Source organism: Notothenia rossii, assembly GCF_949606895.1.
Source record: "Notothenia rossii genome assembly, chromosome: 7".
NCBI lineage: Eukaryota > Metazoa > Chordata > Actinopteri > Perciformes > Nototheniidae > Notothenia > Notothenia rossii.
In genome coordinates, this window is record NC_136905.1 from 42351646 (window position 1) to 42368426 (window position 16781).

Below are 16781 nucleotides of genomic sequence, written 5' to 3' on the forward strand. Positions count from 1 at the left end.
GCAAGCCTTTTATTATTTTAATATTGCTGATTATGGCATACAGCTTAAGAAAACTCAAAAATCCTATCTCAAAAAATTAGAATAGTTCCTCAGACCAAGTAAAAAAAAAAGATTTATAACAGCAAAACACAATCAAACATTTGAAAATGTCCATTAATGCACTCAGTACTTGGTTGGGAATCCTTTTGCACGGATTACTGCATCAATGCGGCGTGGCATGGAGGCAATCAGCCTGTGGCATTGCTGAGGTGTTATGGATGCCCAGGATGCTTCAATAGCGGCCTTTAGCTCATTAGCATTGTTGGGTCTGGTGTCTTTCAGCTTCTTCTTCACAATACCCCACATATTCTCTATGGGGTTCAGGTCAGGGGAATTTGCAGGCCAATCAAGGACAGTAATGCCATGGTCAGTACACCAGTTACTGGTGGTTTTGGCACTGTGGGCAGGTGCCAGATCATGCTGGAAAATGAATTCCTCATCTCCATAGAGCTTTTCAGCAGACGGAAGCATGTAGTGCTCTAAAATCTCTTGGTACACAGCTGCATTTACTCTGGGCTTGATGAAACACAGTGGACCAACACCAGCAGCTGACATGGCTCCCCAAACCATCGCTGACTGTGGGAACTTCACACTGGATTTCAAGCAACTTGGATTTTGCTCCTCTCCAGCCTTTCTCCAGACTCTGGCGCCTTGACTTCCAAATGAAATACAAAACTTGCTTTCGTCTGAAAAGAGGACTTTGGACCACTGTGCAACTGTCCAGTGCTTCTTTTCCTTAGCCCAAGTCAGACGCCTCTTCCGTTGTCTTGAGTTCAGAAGTGGCTTGACCATGGGAATACGGCTATTGTAGCCCATTTCCCGGACACGTCTGTGAACAGTGACTTTTGATACCTGGACTCCAGCTTCAGTCCACTGTCTTTGAAGCTCCCCCAAATTCTGGAAGCGACTCTTCTTCACAATGCTGTTAAGGCTGCGGTCATCTCTCTTGGTTGTGCAGCGTTTCCTGCCACATTTCCCCCTTCCAACAGACTTTTTGTGGATGTGCTTTGAAACTGCACTCTGTGAACAGCTTGCTCTTTGAGAAATTTCTTTTTGTGTCTTACCCTCCTGATGGAGGGTGTCAATGACGGTCCTCTGGACAGCAGTCAGATCAGCAGTCTTCCCCATACTTGTGATTTAGTTTACTGAACCAAGCTGAGTGTTTTTCAAGGCTCAGGAAACCCTTGCAGGTGTTTCGAGTTAATTAGACGATTCAAGTGATTCGTTGAACACCCTACTAGTATACTTTTTCATGATATTCTAATATTTAGAGATAGGATATTTGAGTTTTCTTAAGCTGTATGCCATAATCAGCAATATTAAAATAATAAAAGGCTTGCAATATTTCAGTTGATTTGTAATGAATCCAGAATGTATGACATTTTTGTTTTTTTAATTGCATTACAGAAAATAAAGAACTTTATCACAATATTCTAATTTTCTGAGACAGTCCTGTATACCGAGCGTTTTGCATAGTAGTTCCCCATTTTTATTTTACTTTAAAGAAAAAATCAATGTATCGAAAAAGAAAAAATCCCTGGCATCAACCAACCGCAGGTTATTAGTCTTTTTCTTCTCCATCCAACTCGGCATGGATCTTTTCAAGTCTCTCCTTGAGGCGTCTACAATTTTTGAGATTGTGCAGAAAAGCCCCCGAAGTGCCTTGGATCCTCCAATCGTCCGTGAAAATGTCTTTATCAATAAGAGTCTGGTCGATCTCAGTAATGAAGTCGGTGAGCCAGAGTCTTTTCATTAACGTGTTGTAATTTTTTCTGAAGAAAAAATCGGGCATGTCATTCAGACAATCGTGTTGCCTCTGGCCGGGGTGACTGACTCGGCATCCGTTGCATATTTCTTCTCTGTACCGATGTATCACACTCTCCACAATATCAACCAACACTGATTTCACTGTGTCCATAAACAGAGACGTCTTGGCCCAAGGAGCAAAATAAGCAGCAGTAGTAATGCAAGATTCGGGTGTCCAGAATGGTGGTGATGATGGTAGTCCAGGAGTTTGTTCCTGGCTGCAACTCACGGGGGGAGACTTGGTTTTTCTCAGATCCATAGCTAGTTTTCAAACTGTAGTCTTAGTGGGGTCCTTAGTTTTAGATGCTTTGCTGAGTGGATGGAGGGACTTATTGCGTTGAGTGGGGGGAGTCATCTGTATAATTGAGAGTTTTTTTCACCAGTATAATGTCCCTCGCTGTTTGAGTCTTTTTTTTTTAAAGTTATTTTTCATCTATCATTTTCAACCAAGAAGCAAGAGGTCAAATTTAAGAATAAGTAATAGTTTGTCACGATTTTACGGGGAATAGTCAGAGCGCAATGTCACATCTTAAAGACAGCTTGAACTGGATAAATGGCTAGTCTTCAAACATACCGTACGTTCTGCATGTTAGTATATCTGGCCAATTGGTTTAGACCCTACTGCCCTAGACGCATGCTCTCAATAGGGAAGTCACGCTTTGGGAAGAGGTGTTTCATTTCACAGATCCACCTTGATTCTTGTTGTGCTGGCTGAAGGAAGAGGGACGGGGGAGGAAAATTCAGAGGATGAAGAAGCAGAAAAATAACTTTGTTTTGTAAAACGGGCAGCACGTCAGTTTCAAGGAAAAGATGACACCGTGTTTATGCATGACATGCAAAATATCTTAAAGCCCTACAACCAAAAAAAAAAGAATGTGTTAAAAATATGGCAAAAAGTCGTAATATTGTATAATGTATTGTTTCATCGAAACAGTGTTAAAATCACAAACTTGCCTTTTAGAGTCGCAGTCTTTTACAAAAATTCTGTTTTGTTAAGAGCTACCAAAACATAGTAAACATCGCAATTATTCCCAAAACAAACTGGGAATGGGGACATCGATAACATATTTTAATGTTTAATTTTCTTCAGGGCTACCGTAGTGCACATTGATGAACACTTTAAAACAAAAATAATGCTTACAAGTGTAAATGAGCCGGATTTTAGCTTTGAGCTAATTTCCATCTATAGTCCCGTCACATACAGCATATAAGAACATGACATTTATATATATATATACAGCAACAATAAATACATGATATGCAGAAAGAGCATGAGCAGCATACAAGCATTTACCATATGGCAGTACAATGTAGCAGCTATATAAAGTGCAAGATAAGATAAAAGCGCTACATAAAGTGCAAGAGGAGATACCCCTGTGTTAAAGTGCATTTATTTAGAGGTGATTACACGTCTGTTTGTTGCTCAACCATTCTTTAAGTTGACCTTTAAAACTATTGAGAGTGGGACAATCCCGTATCTCAGTTGGGGGGGGCTATTCCACAATGAGCTGCCTTTAATGGAGAGGACATTTTGTCCAAAGGTGGTCCGTCTGTGGTGGACTTCACAGTCTCCTCTGGTTTCTGACCTAGTTCTGCGTCCAGTGTTTTTTCTGGGGATGAATTCCCCCAAGGGGATGTGGGCCAGCCCATGTAAATATATATTTTTTTAAAACACATACTTTTAAAAAACATAAAATTGTCAAAAACTCAAGAATTATGATTTTCAAGGATGGTACAGTGGTGGTATGACTGTGGCTTTCTGTCAAACACCTGGATAGCTCTCTTGAACAGCTGGTCTATGGGTTTCAGGTGTGTGGCACAAGCAAACGACCAGTTTGTAAAACAGTATTCAATGTGGGATAGAATCATACAGTGGAGGTATGACTTTGCAGCATTGACAGTTAAGAAAAAGGTCTAATTTGTTTAAAATGTTGCAAGTTGAATTTAATGGTATTGAATACTTTCTGGATATGTTTCTTAAAAAGTCAAGTGCGAGTCCAATATGACACTCCCTGTTCAAGATACTTGCACTGGGAGACTAGTTCTATTTCTGCTCCATTTAAAAATACATTGGATCCTTCGATTTTGATTGATCGTTTTCTGAACATCGTCGTTGAGAGTTTTTTTCACCAGTATAATGTCCCTCGCTGTTTGAGTCTTTTTTTTAAAAGTTATTTTTCATCTATCATTTTCAACCAAGCAGCAAGAGGTCAAATTTAAGAATAAGTAATAGTTTGTCACCATTTTACGGGAAATAGTCAGAGCGCAATGTCACATCTTAAAGATAGCTTGAACTGGATAAATGGTTAGTCTTCAAACATACCGTACGTTCTGCATGTTAGTATATCTGGCCAATTGGTTTAGACCCTACTGCCCTAGACGCATGCTCTCAATAGGGAATCACGCTTTGGGAAGAGGTGTTTCATTTCACAGATCCACCTTGATTCTTGTTGTGCTGGCTGAAGGAAGAGGGACGGGGGAAGAAAATTCAGAGGATGAAGAAGCAGAAAAATAACTTGTTTTGTAAAACGGGCAGCACGTCAGTTTCAAGGAAAAGATGACACCGTGTTTATGCATGACATGCAAAAAACCTTGAAGCCCTACAACCACAAAAAAAAGATTGTGTTAAAAATATGGCAAAAAGTCGTAATATTGTATAATGTATTGTTTCATCGAAACAGTGTTAAAATCACAAACTTGCCTTTTAGAGTTGCAGTCTTTTACAAAAATTCTGTTTTGTTAAGAGCTACCAAAAACATAGTAAACATCGCAATTATTCCCAAAACAAACTGGGAATGGGGAAATCGATAACATATTTTAATGTTTAATTTTCTTCAGGGCCACCGTAGTGCACATTGATGAACACTTTAAAACAAAAATAATGCTTACAAGTGTAAATGAGCCGGATTTTAGCTTTGAGCTAATTTCCATCTATGGTCCCGTCACATACAGCATATAAGAACATGACATTTATATATATATATACAGCAACAATAAATACATGATATGCAGAAAGACCATGAGCAGCATAAAAGCATTTACCACATGGCAGTACAATGTAGCAGCTATGATATATAAAGTGCAAGATAAGATAAAAGCGCTACATAAAGTGCAAGAGGAGATACCCCTGTGTTAAAGTGCATTTATTTATCGGTGATTACACGTCTGTTTGTTGCTCAACCATTCTTTAAATTGACCTTTAAAACTATTGAGAGTGGGACAATCCCGTATCTCAGTTGGGGGGGCTATTCCACAATGAGCTGCCTTTAATGGAGAGGACATTTTGTCCAAAGGTGGTCCGTCTGTGGTGGACTTCACAGTCTCCTCTGGTTTCTGACCTAGTGCTGCGTCCAGTGTGTTTTCTGTGGATGAATTCCCCCAAGAGGAGGGGGGCCAGCCCATGTAAATATTTTTTTTTTTAAAACACATACTTTTAAAAGACATAAAATTGTCAAAAACTCAAGAATTGTGATTTTCAAGGATGGTACAGTGGTGGTATGACTGTGGCTTTCTGTCAAACACCTGGATAGTTCTCTTGAACAGCTGTTCTATGGGTTTCAGGTGTGTGGCACAAGCAAACGAACAGTTTGTAAAACAGTATTCAATGTGGGATAGAATCATACAGTGGAGGTATGACTTTGCAGCATTGACAGTTAAGAAAAAGGTCTAATTTGTTTAACATGTTGTAAGTTGAATTTAATGGTATTGGATAATTTCTGGATATGTTTCTTAAAAAGTTAAGTGCGAGTCCAATATGACACTCCCTGTTCAAGATACTTGAACTGGGAGACTAGTTCTATTTCTGCTCCATTTAAAAATACATTGGCTCCTTCGATCCTTAAAACTAGAACACTAATGGCTGGCTTACGCTACAAACTTCATCACCTTTTAACAAGAGAGTAAGTATATAAAACGTTATTTTGTATATTTTACACATCAGCAGAAACAGAGAGAGACGGACCACTATTGCGGTAAGCATGTTGTAACTTCCGGTTGTTGTTGTCATCTCCGGGTATCCCGTGTGCCTGTTCTGTTGCTGATAGCTTGTTATCTTAACTTAATCGATCGTTTTAAAACTCTTGATTACGGCAACTGCCTGACGTTGTAATCACACGTTACTACAGCTTAAGCACTCACAAACTCTCCTTCTCTTAGCGACTGTAACTCCACAGTTGCCTACACTCTTTTCGGGTTTGCTAACGGTAGCTACTTTAGCTTGATAGCTAGCCATGGCTCTTTCCCCACCCTTGGGTGCTATTTCCTGCTCTAACTGTCTCATGTTTGGTTACTCCCCTACCTCCTTTACTGGTACCGATACATGTGTTACATGTAGTATAGTTGTTAGGTTGGAGGCGGGAATCATAGCCATAGAAGCCCGGCTCCGCATCTTAGAAAATAACTCAGCTACAGTAAAGCCCATGTTAGCCGGTGCGGACCGGCAAAAGGTAGCTCCTCTTAGACGTTCCCCGGCAACTCCCGAGCAGCAGGGAGAATGGGTGACTGTTCAGAAGGGGCATAACGCGAAACCCGCAGGTCCCCACCAACCCGTTCACGTATCTAACAGATATTCCCCACTCAGCGAGACACCCGCTGACAAGCCAACTCTGGTTATTGGTAGCTCTATTATGAGACACGTGAATTTAGAGACCGAAGCGTCCACAGTCACATGCATTCCGGGGGCCAGAGCGGGCGACGTTGAGGCGTATCTTAGACTGCTGGCTAAAAATAAACGTAAATACAGTAGGATTGTTATTCACGTCGGTGGTAATGATGTTCGTTTACGCCAATCAGAATGCACCAAACTTAATGTGGCGTCGGTGTGTAGTTATGCTAAAACAATGTCGGACACCGTAATCTTCTCTGGTCCCCTCCCCAATCTGATCAATGATGACATGTATAGCCGCATGTCATCATTTCAGCGCTGGTTGTCTTGGTGGTGCCCAGCAAACATAGTGGGCTTCGTGAATAATTGGACAGCCTTCTGGGAAAAACCTGGTCTGATTAAGAGAGACGGCATTCATCCGACTTTGGAAGGTGCAAATCTCATTTCGGCAAACATTTCAGGGCTCTGTGGACTTAATCCATGACAAACTGGAGTTGAGACCAGGAGGCAGAGTCGCAGTCTTACACGCTTCTCTGCGCTCTCTCCTAGGCAGTCATCCATAGGAATCCCGAACCCAATAAAATACCCAATATTAACGGTGTGTGTGTCTGCCCAAGGACAATTTAAGGTAAAACCTAATAGAGGTGTCATACATAATAACCTAATAAAAGTAAATGTAACAACTACTACAGTGCAACAAAACAGGAAGATTAAATGTGGTCTCTTAAACATAAGATCTCTAGCATCTAAAGCAATACTGGTAAATGATTTAATATCAGATTATAATATTGATATATGCTGTCTCACTGAAACTTGGTTGAGACATGAAGAATATGTCAGCATAAATGAGGCGTAACATTGCAAAAATCAGGCATATCTTGCCTCAAAACGATGCAGAGAAACTAGTCCATGCATTTGTTACTTCAAGGCTGGATTATTGTAACTCCTTATTATCAGGGTGTACCAAGAAGTCAGTCAAGTCGCTTCAGCTGATTCAAAATGCTGCAGCTCGTGTACTAACCAGAGTTAGGAAAAGGGACCACATTACTCCTGTTCTGGCTGCCTTACACTGGCTCCCTATAGAACACAGGATAGAATTTAAAATTCTTCTTCTCGCCTACAAAGCCCTTAATGGGCAGGCGCCATCTTACCTTAAAGAACTCATTATACCCTATTGTCCTACTAGGGCATTGCGTTCCAAGAATGCAGGGTTGTTGGTTGTTCCTAGAGTCTCTAAAAGTACAATGGGAGCCAGAGCCTTTTCTTATCAAGCTCCACTTTTGTGGAATCAGCTTCCAGTTTGTGTTCGGACGGCAGACACCCTATCCGTTTTTAAGAGTGCGCTTAAGACCTTCCTTTTTGATAAAGCTTATAGTTAGGGCTGATTAGATTCAGCCCCTAGTTTTGCTGATATAGGCTTAGTTTGTCGGGGGACATCTTCCTTCTTCCTTCTCTCTGTCTATACCTGTATACTCTCATGTTCCGATTAACCCAGCTTCCCCAAATTTCTTTCTTTTTGGTGTCTATATACGCCGGGATCCGGAGTCATGGATGATCCTGCGGTCCTGTGTCATGGATTGCGAGTCCTGGATCTTGAGTCGTGGCTGTGGTCCTGGATCATAAGTCCTGGATGGATATACTCATGGATTCATCTTCCTATTATACACACATGCATTTCCAAACATTTGGACTACCTATGTTGCAAATGTATTATCTTTTCAATTTACACACGGCATCTATTGCACGTCTGTCCGTCCTGGGAGAGGGATCCCTCCTCTGTTGCTCTCCCTGAGGTTTCTCCCATTTTTCCCTTTAAACTGGGTTTTCTCTGGAAGTTTTTCCTTGTACGATGTGAGGGTCTAAGGACAGAGGGTGTCGTATTGTAATACTGATATTCTGTACAAACTGTGAAGTCCACTGAGACAAATGTAACATTTGTGATATTGGGCTATATAAATAAACATTGATTGATTGATTGATTGATTGATTGATTGAGATGGCAGGAAGGGGGGAGACAGTCTCCCCCCACTTTTACAGACACTGTGTTTTAGAGAGAACCCCTCCCCCCTGCGTCAGCAAACGGCTTTCGCGGTAATACCATCGCCCAGATGGTCCGCTTTTAGTTTCCCAGACCGTGCTTGTCAGGACTCTTTTCACTTCTGGCGGCGGGGGGATATTTCCTTCTTCTTCCTCCACATTGAGGGGTAACGGTGAAAACTCTTCTTTGATCTCGGTTTTTTTTTGCGTTTCTTTGCTTTTTGTTGCACATATCTTGTATACCGCTGGTTCCACAGTGTTTTCTTGATGCACTACTTCTTCCGATAAAATGGTTGCGTGGAGATCTCTGGAAGACACCAGAGTTAACACAGCCCAATCTGTTGAGGTCAACGTCGCTTTAACACTGTGGGGTCCATACGTTTCTCCATTCTTCAGATTGTAGAAATGCAGTTCATTCGCCATATAGTTGAATACGTATCCCCAAACATGTTCATTTTCCAGAAGCCATTTCTGTTCAAGATCTTTGACCGGAGGTGTTTGAACAGATACTGCATCCGTTTCTTGATTGCCGCTCCGGACGGATGGCGGTAAGTTGTCACAGGCGTCTCGCTGATTAAACCCATATCGAGGCGTCTCTTGCCCATTTTTTCTTTTTGGAAAGATGACTTGATGATTGGAAATGACTGGCTTTTTATCTGCGCGGGTTTCTTTTTTTTTTATCTCACTCCACCTCCTCGGTCTTCTGACATCACATAATTGGGGCGGATCCTTCTGTCACTTTTATGCATACTAATGTGATGGAAGCGGCATTTTGTTTTATTAGACTTGGGGGCGGGCCCACCTGTCACTTTTTATGCATACTAATGTGATTGAAACATTTTTTATTATACACCATAAGGCGCAACAGTGGGGGCTTTTCACACCTGTGAATACACATCACCCCCCTCCTATCGACGGATCTCACACCTACTTGGGATATCACACCTACTTGAGATCTCACACTTCGATCAAAGGGGAGGCGGGACTTAGCTCATTAGCATAAGTAGGGAGAGGTGTGACCTGTCACAGCACATGTCACTTTTTATGCATACTAATGTGATTGAAGCGGGATGAATTTTACTACTGATGTGAGAGTTTCATCAAACTGAGTTTTTCTGTCCCTCCCTCATCATTCCTGTCGAGTATGATATCACAGGCGCCTGATTTAGATGATAGTTGGTTGGACGGTGTGCTATCATTTTGAAAAGTTGCACTGATGAAAGAACTACAGAATATTTAAATGGCAGGAGTGATTGCAAAACATGACATTTCACCCTCGAGTGAAACCTGGAGGAACTGTTTTTGTTGGCTCTCCTGGCACTAAAACAATGCCACACTACTATTAGATTAATCAAAGTAGCCAAGCATAGCTGAGTTTGAGGCTGTAATGATTCATTTAAAATGAACTGACCATTTAGATTAAAAAACATGGAAGCGATAACTGTTTTTACTCCATTATCTCAAGATCACAAGTTAATTATCAAGTAATCTTGGGTTGTTTTTTGCAATAATGGATTAATTGGCTTGTTATCAGAGTAAAAATAAATATTTTTCAAACTTTGTTTTCTTAAGCTATTCATCAAGTCAAGAAATACTGTACTATTTGGAAATGTTTAGTCACTGGTATTCGAAATGCAGCATGATCGTTCATAATTAGTTCTACACATTTTGACAAACTGTTTAAATGTGTAAGGGGTTGCACTTTGACTTATATAAGGAATATTTCGCTTTTTCCGTGGATATGCTTGTTTTTGTTACCTTGATCGCTTAACATTTTTTAACCTCACCTTTCTCTGTTTAGGTCTCACCCCATATTTTGTATACCCAATAATTTAGGCATAAATTATATATTATTATTTAGCTCAGTCTCAGTAACATTCATACTAGAGATGTTAAGATTCACCGATTCACATCGGTGCACCAGCATAAACGTTTAAGATGCGAGCGCACCGGTTGAAAGAGTGCACATCGGCTACAGTTTGGGTTGAACTCGCGATGCATCGATTGTAGCGTCTTTGTATTGGTAAAAAAGCGATTCATTCCTATAAAATCCCCTCATCCTGTCAGCACTCAGCGGAGACGATCTTTGATCTTTGCTTCGCACTACGGAGGCCGAGAGTCTTCTGTCAGAGAGCAGTGTTTAGTTTACAGCAGCCTGTGACTGCCAATCATAGTTTAAATGTCTTCCTTACTGTAAGCAGTTATGAAATACCTGTTTGTGAAAGGTTATTTGTATTTTTTATTGTTCATATAGAAACCACTGCTTTCTGCTCACTGGTGAGTTAGCCTAAGAATGAGTGTTAAGCACATCAGGCTGGCAGCTGTATGGGAATTGCACTATGGTAGTTGTTATTTGCACATTGTTAATCATGGGCAATGCATCCTTAAATTGTTTAGCTGTGAGGTGTTATACAATTGTACTGTACTCTGGAGAGTCTTTTAAGGTACAAAAGGTAAAAAAAGAAACAGCATGATGGCAAGTGCAGTACTAGTAGAGAGAACCAAATATGTAAAGCACTTTTTTGTTAATGTATGATTTGCTGCATATAAGGAATAAAACAAAAATCCTCTGTCGTACCATATTGAAGTATCATTATTTTGCATCGTGTTGAATCGTATCGTATCGCCCCGAATCGCATAATGTTGAATCAAATCGTATCAAACTGTATCGCAACAGGGGTGAATCTATATCATCGCCTGGTGTTTCAAATGTATCGTTAATCAATCAATCCATCAATCAATCAATCAATCAATCAATCAATCAATCAATCAATCAATGTTTATTTATATAGCCCAATATCAAAATGTTACATTTGTCTCAAACTGTGAAGTCCACACTTCACAGTTTGTACAGAATATCAGTATGACAATACGACACCCTCTGTACTTAGACCCTCACATCGTACAAGGAAAAACTTCCTGAGAAAACCCACAGTTTAAAGGGAAACATAGCAGAAACCTCAGGGAGAGCAACAGAGGAGGGATCCCTCTCCCAGGACGGACAGACGTGCAATCGATGCCGTGTGTAAATTGAAAAGATAATACATTTGCAACATAGGTAGTCCAAATGTTTGGAAATGCATGTGTGTATAATAGGAAGATGAATCCACGAGGATATCCATCCAGGACTTATGATCCAGGACCACAGCAATAGGCACAGCCACGACTCAAGATCCAGGGCTCGCGATTCAGGACAGAGGACCGCAGCAACAGGATCATCCATGACTCCGGATCTCAGCGTATATAGACACCAAAAAGAAAGACATTTGGGGGAGCTGGGTTAATCGGAACATGAGAGTACACAGGTATAGACAGAGAGAAGGAAGAAGTAAGATGTCCCCTGACAAACTAAGCCTATATCAGCAAAACTAGGGGCTGAATCTAATCAGCCCTAACTATAAGCTTTATCAAAAAGGAAGGTCTTAAGCGCACTCTTAAAAACGGATAGGGTGTCTGCCGCCCGAACACAAACTGGAAGCTGATTCTACAAAAGTGGAGCTTGATAAGAAAAGGCTCTGGCTCCCATTGTACTTTTAGAAACTCTAGGAACAACCAACAACACTGCATTCTTGGAACGCAATGCCCTAGTAGGACAGTAGGGTACAATGAGTTCTTTAAGGTAAGATGGCGCCTGCCCATTAAGGGCTTTGTAGGCGAGAAGAAGAATTTTAAATTCTATCCTACCATACGGTGCATTTGAGACTTCCCCATTTCCAAAAAAAAAAGCTGAGATTTTCCATTGAACTTCATATTCATTGTATTAAGTATATGTTATGCTGTTAGAAATGGATGTTGGTCAAGCTCCCACACTTTTTATAAATTAACAGCAAGCAGAACATGTACATGCAAACTGTGAATGAATCCACCCTGTCATGGACACATTCAAAGTAGAGTAAATACATTGTAATTACATAGTGATTATAAAATGTACATTTTCAGAAAGCAATTTAGTCCCTTTCTCAACATTATATTTTAGTTGATGGAAAAAGTATTTGGATAATAATGAAATTAGGGCAAACTATTTGTTTCTCTATAAAATCTGCAAGAGTTGCACTTTCTTTTCTAAATAAAATCTAACAACAAAGATATCTGGTCAAACTTTCAAACAATACTATTTGGCCCTCATTTGTTAGAAAGGAATCACACAAAAGGTTTTGGTAACTTGTGAAAATATTTTGTTTATTTTCATAAAACATGAAAATGACAGGGTGGACAATGACATGACAGGGTGGACCTTGGGCATGACAGGGTGGACACATTGTGAAATGTCATTGAATGGTCTCATAAATGCAATAAATCTAAAGGAAATGATGTAAAAGAAAATGTCAGAGGTCCTTTTCCCATGTAGGGGGAAATGACCAGTTGAACAGACTGGTTTTGATCCACTCTACCTGCATGCGGCCACTGAATAAAGAACATTAATGTGGCCTTCTTGTGTTAAATTCTGTACATCATTCTGCACAGTGAAAGTCAAACATTCAACTGTAGAACAAGAAGAACAATTTTTTAAAGTGGAGAACAGTTGATTTAAAAAAAAAGAAGCATGTTACAGAGAGATCACTTAGACGCGTCTCCAAAACAGTCTCTCCCTTTCTGCAGAGACATGGCTCATTTCTGTAGTTGCTCTTCCACATACTTCCAAGCAGACGCTTCAATCTGTACTGAGCGCTTGTTCAGAGCCTGTGGTTCTGGTATTAGGCAAAGTATATGCCAGTCATAGTACCAACATATGTCCTCCCGGGGACTTGGCCAATGGAACTTGTTTATGCCATTGCGGTGCATACACTTAACTTTCACACTGTGCCCTTCTGCATCCATGATGAAACCTGGGTATGCTTCATTGTCGTAATTAACGACGCACCACTCTCCAATGTGCTTCACCTCAATCATTGCTGGTCTCCTAGGGTTATCTGGTGCCTTTCCACTTGCTGGGGACTCATCAGATGAAACAGGAACATCAGCTAGAGTGACCTCTTGAAGGTTAAAGCAGGGGCAGTCCAAAACACCTTCCTCCCTTTTACACAGGCATGAAATGTCTCGGTATTTCATCTGGCCGGGTGTCAGACTGATAGCTTGGTGGATTCTTAGAGTGCCTTTTACCGCAGCTATTGCAGGTACCTATAGTGATAGGGGGGGGAGGGAATCAAACATTAATACACTTTATTTAACCACAACACATGAAAGGATCAGATTTGACAAAGCTAGTCTGTAATCTGGACGGGAGAGGGGGGACAGGGATCTGAAACCGAGGCAGAAGGACTATGGGGTGAATTGGATAACGGACTATAGCTTTTACCTGAGTCTTTGATTCAATATCCCTCTCTGGGACGAAGAACAACTCAACAGATGTGTCCAGGCTTTTCAGCTTGTCATACAAGCTCTGGGCATCAGGGATGTCTCCTCCATGGGCCACAATTCGGTCTGCTGACCTCTTGAGGACCCCACCAACACCGTCTGGTGCCCCCTTCCCATGACTAGCCTCAAAGAAATTCCACGTTATTTCTTTGAAGCCATACTTGTAGGGTTCCGTTGAGAGGTAGAAGAAATTTCCCTTTTGTCGATACTGCGTTGCAGGCCCGTCGCTGAAAAAATGAAGTATGCTGACTTGAGGGTGTCGTTCTCTCACTACCTTCAGAATTGGATCAAGGTGGGCCCAGATGGCCACAGGGTCGTGTCTTCTGGAGGGTGATATGGAGCAGAAGGTGTGCGGCGCTTGTCCACCAGCGGTGTAGAGCACTCCAGTGTGCAGACTGGCCTGCTGGTGTGAGCCTCCAAAATGCACAGATTGTATTTCTCGGCTGTACTTGCATGAGTAATTTTCGCTAAAATCTATATGCAAAAGGGACTCGTTGTGATTCAGGCTCCTCCTGAGCTCCCTGTAAGCATTAAACTGCCATTTAATGTTGAAGACATGGCGCTTAAAATGGAGAAGCCTCTCCTGGAAATCTGTGTTAAGGTCGTGCTGCGTTGTTGTTATCTCCCTTTTCACTTTGATTGTTGACACCTTCTCATCCTTCGTGATCTTCTCTGTCATCCACTGAGAAAAACGAATGTTCTCTTCCCCAGGAATTGTCAGCATCGGGTGACAAGTTAGGAGGCATTCACTGCACTCACCGTAAGCACAGACCTTGGCTTTCGGGTCGCACATGGTTGCTTCAGACATTTCCTCAATGTTTCTTGAGGACAGCAACCCTTGGCTCTGCAAGGCATTGGCCATGAATTGCAAGTTCTCATGTTTTTTGCAGAGACATGTGTCACGGTCAGAGGAAGAGGGGGTTACCACCCAAAAGGGTCTGAGACGGCAAAAGGAGGTGTATGACACCTGGCCAATGTGCTCAGAGAGAAACTTCCTATGCAAGTTCTTCCTTGTATCGGTAAGCAACCTCCTCTGCATCTTTTTCTTCAGCAGTGTGACTGTTTGTTTGCGGCCAGTCGTCATTCGACTAACATCATCTCGAAGAAAAAACGATGTAACGTTCTTCCTCAACTCATTTCGACTGACGCACCTCCTCCCATGGTAGGTAAGATCCACAGGATACTTTGCTCTCTTGTTAGAGTAGCCAAAAGCAGTCTGTGCATGCTTTTGGAGCTTGTACTTCTTCTGAATGTTTCCACTGATCACTTTTGCTATCAACTGCTTCTCTCTGTTTGTTTTTGCATTTTCATATTTTCTTTTAATATCTTCAATCAGGGATGTATGGAAAATAAGAGCTCTTTTGATGGGTGAATTCACTTTTGTACGTCCCAACAAAGCATTGACTTTTGATTGTGGTGATTTAGACAAACTTCCTTTCTTGGCCCTATGGAGCCTCTTCTTATATTTCTCAGTTTTAGTTTTCTCTTTTGCGAGCTGTGCCTCCAATATTTCAATCTGATCTTTCAGTTTCCTCTTCGACCTTCTTCTAGCACTTGCCCCTAGACGCTGTTGCCTGAAACACAAAATGTTTGTATATTATTATATAAAGATTTTTAGTAAGATTTTAACGAGTTAGTCATCAATATGTCGTTTTATGGGGACATAAACAGTTGATAATTGTCCTTCAAATAAATCTAAACTTTCTAATAAGTCATCAGCTAAACTTCCAATGATCTAACCTGGAAAGCCCTGGCTCAGGCTGATTTTCAGGAGCTGCAGGGGAGTCTGGTGGTGTCTCTGACTGTAGCAAAGCACTGGCCCTGTCTCTGGCTCTGTCTTGACTTTTTGCCTCTCTCCATTTCTTTCTTTTTGCCCTCTTCGCTCTCTCACTAAGCTCATTGACACCCTTCTTCGTTCCAGTCTCTCTGTCTTTTTTCCATTTGTCCCTCTCTTTCTCAAGGTACTTTCTTCTTCTGTCCGGGTCAGCATCACGACGTTCCCGATATCTCCTTGCTATCTCAGCTCCTTTTGAGCTCATTCCTTGAAAAAGACAATTCAAAATGTTCCCTTACACACTTTAATTGGCAGTCCAGGTAAACTAGGCTTGCCTTATCAAACTAGGCTTGCTGATTCCGAAATTGCCCAAAAAAGTCCATATTGTCCACTCCTACTATGTATAGCATGTAGTGTTATAAAATGTGTGTAATAGCTATTATAATATTACACACATTTATCAGCATGTGGCATAAACTATGTGCATGTCCTTCCTGTCACAAACCATGTCCACCCTGTCATGGAAGGCTTGCTGACAGGGTGGACAATGACAGGGTGGACATTTTTGGCTAATATTAGCATTTAATGAGCACATGGTGGACCTTCAGTTAGCAACATGATTCAGTTAGCAAGGTGACTGTGTACTGTTGAACAAATATAGTTCAAATTTCTGAAATGTTTTTATATTAATTGAAATGTAACTATGACAGAGTGGACATGTTAAGTATGACAACATCCAACTACACACATAATATGATTAAAATCACAAAATATAAGTGTAAATACTTACTCTGCACCTAGCCAATGTCTCAGCCTCCACTGAAGAAAGACAAAATGGTGGTAGTGATGTCACTGTCATTATGGGGCAGTTTCCCCATAATGACAGGGTGGACAGCAAATGTCAAGGACACATGCAAAATGTTCAATATTATTATGAAAACAGAATACACATGATCAAAATGACTCGTTTTATCAAATAACTCGTTGTGGACAATAAAAACATATATATATGTTTTTAATTTAGTATAATTTAACCACTTATTACACACACTGTAGTTAGCAGAGCAGTGTGTGGGACATGCCAAAATCATGTACATCCAATTAAAAAATACGGTATAAAAGGAAGGAAACACATTTCAAGAGACTTATCATTGTACTGATATGTGT

General features: G+C 41.0%; 2 protein-coding genes across 3 annotated transcripts in view; one reads left to right on the top strand and one right to left on the bottom strand.

Annotated features, from left to right (window-relative positions):
• The window catches only part of LOC307013659 (uncharacterized protein), a 467775-nt gene that overhangs the window by 88230 nt on the left and 362764 nt on the right, over nt 1–16781 (top strand). The gene's annotated exons all lie outside the window — the stretch shown is intronic.
• On the bottom strand, nt 12504–16248 carry LOC307013441 (uncharacterized protein). Its single transcript, XM_079640840.1, has 3 exons — nt 15581–16248; nt 13782–15414; nt 12504–13603 (listed from the first exon to the last, which is right to left on the bottom strand). Exons 1-3 carry the CDS (start codon nt 15877–15879, stop codon nt 13094–13096), a joined length of 2442 nt encoding a protein of 813 aa, XP_079496966.1. The 5' UTR covers nt 15880–16248; the 3' UTR covers nt 12504–13093.

What these genes read in the sequence shown, in the direction of transcription:
- LOC307013441 (XM_079640840.1), bottom strand. Translation starts at nt 15,879, where the DNA reads ATGAGCTCAAAAGGAGCTGAGATAGCAAGGAGATATCGGGAACGTCGT. An exon ending in CCTGAGCCAGGGCTTTCCAG is followed by an intron (nt 15,415 to 15,580) that starts GTTAGATCATTG and finishes TTTGTGTTTCAG; the next exon opens with GCAACAGCGTCTAGGGGCAA. An exon ending in ATATTGAATCAAAGACTCAG is followed by an intron (nt 13,604 to 13,781) that starts GTAAAAGCTATA and finishes CTATCACTATAG; the next exon opens with GTACCTGCAATAGCTGCGGT.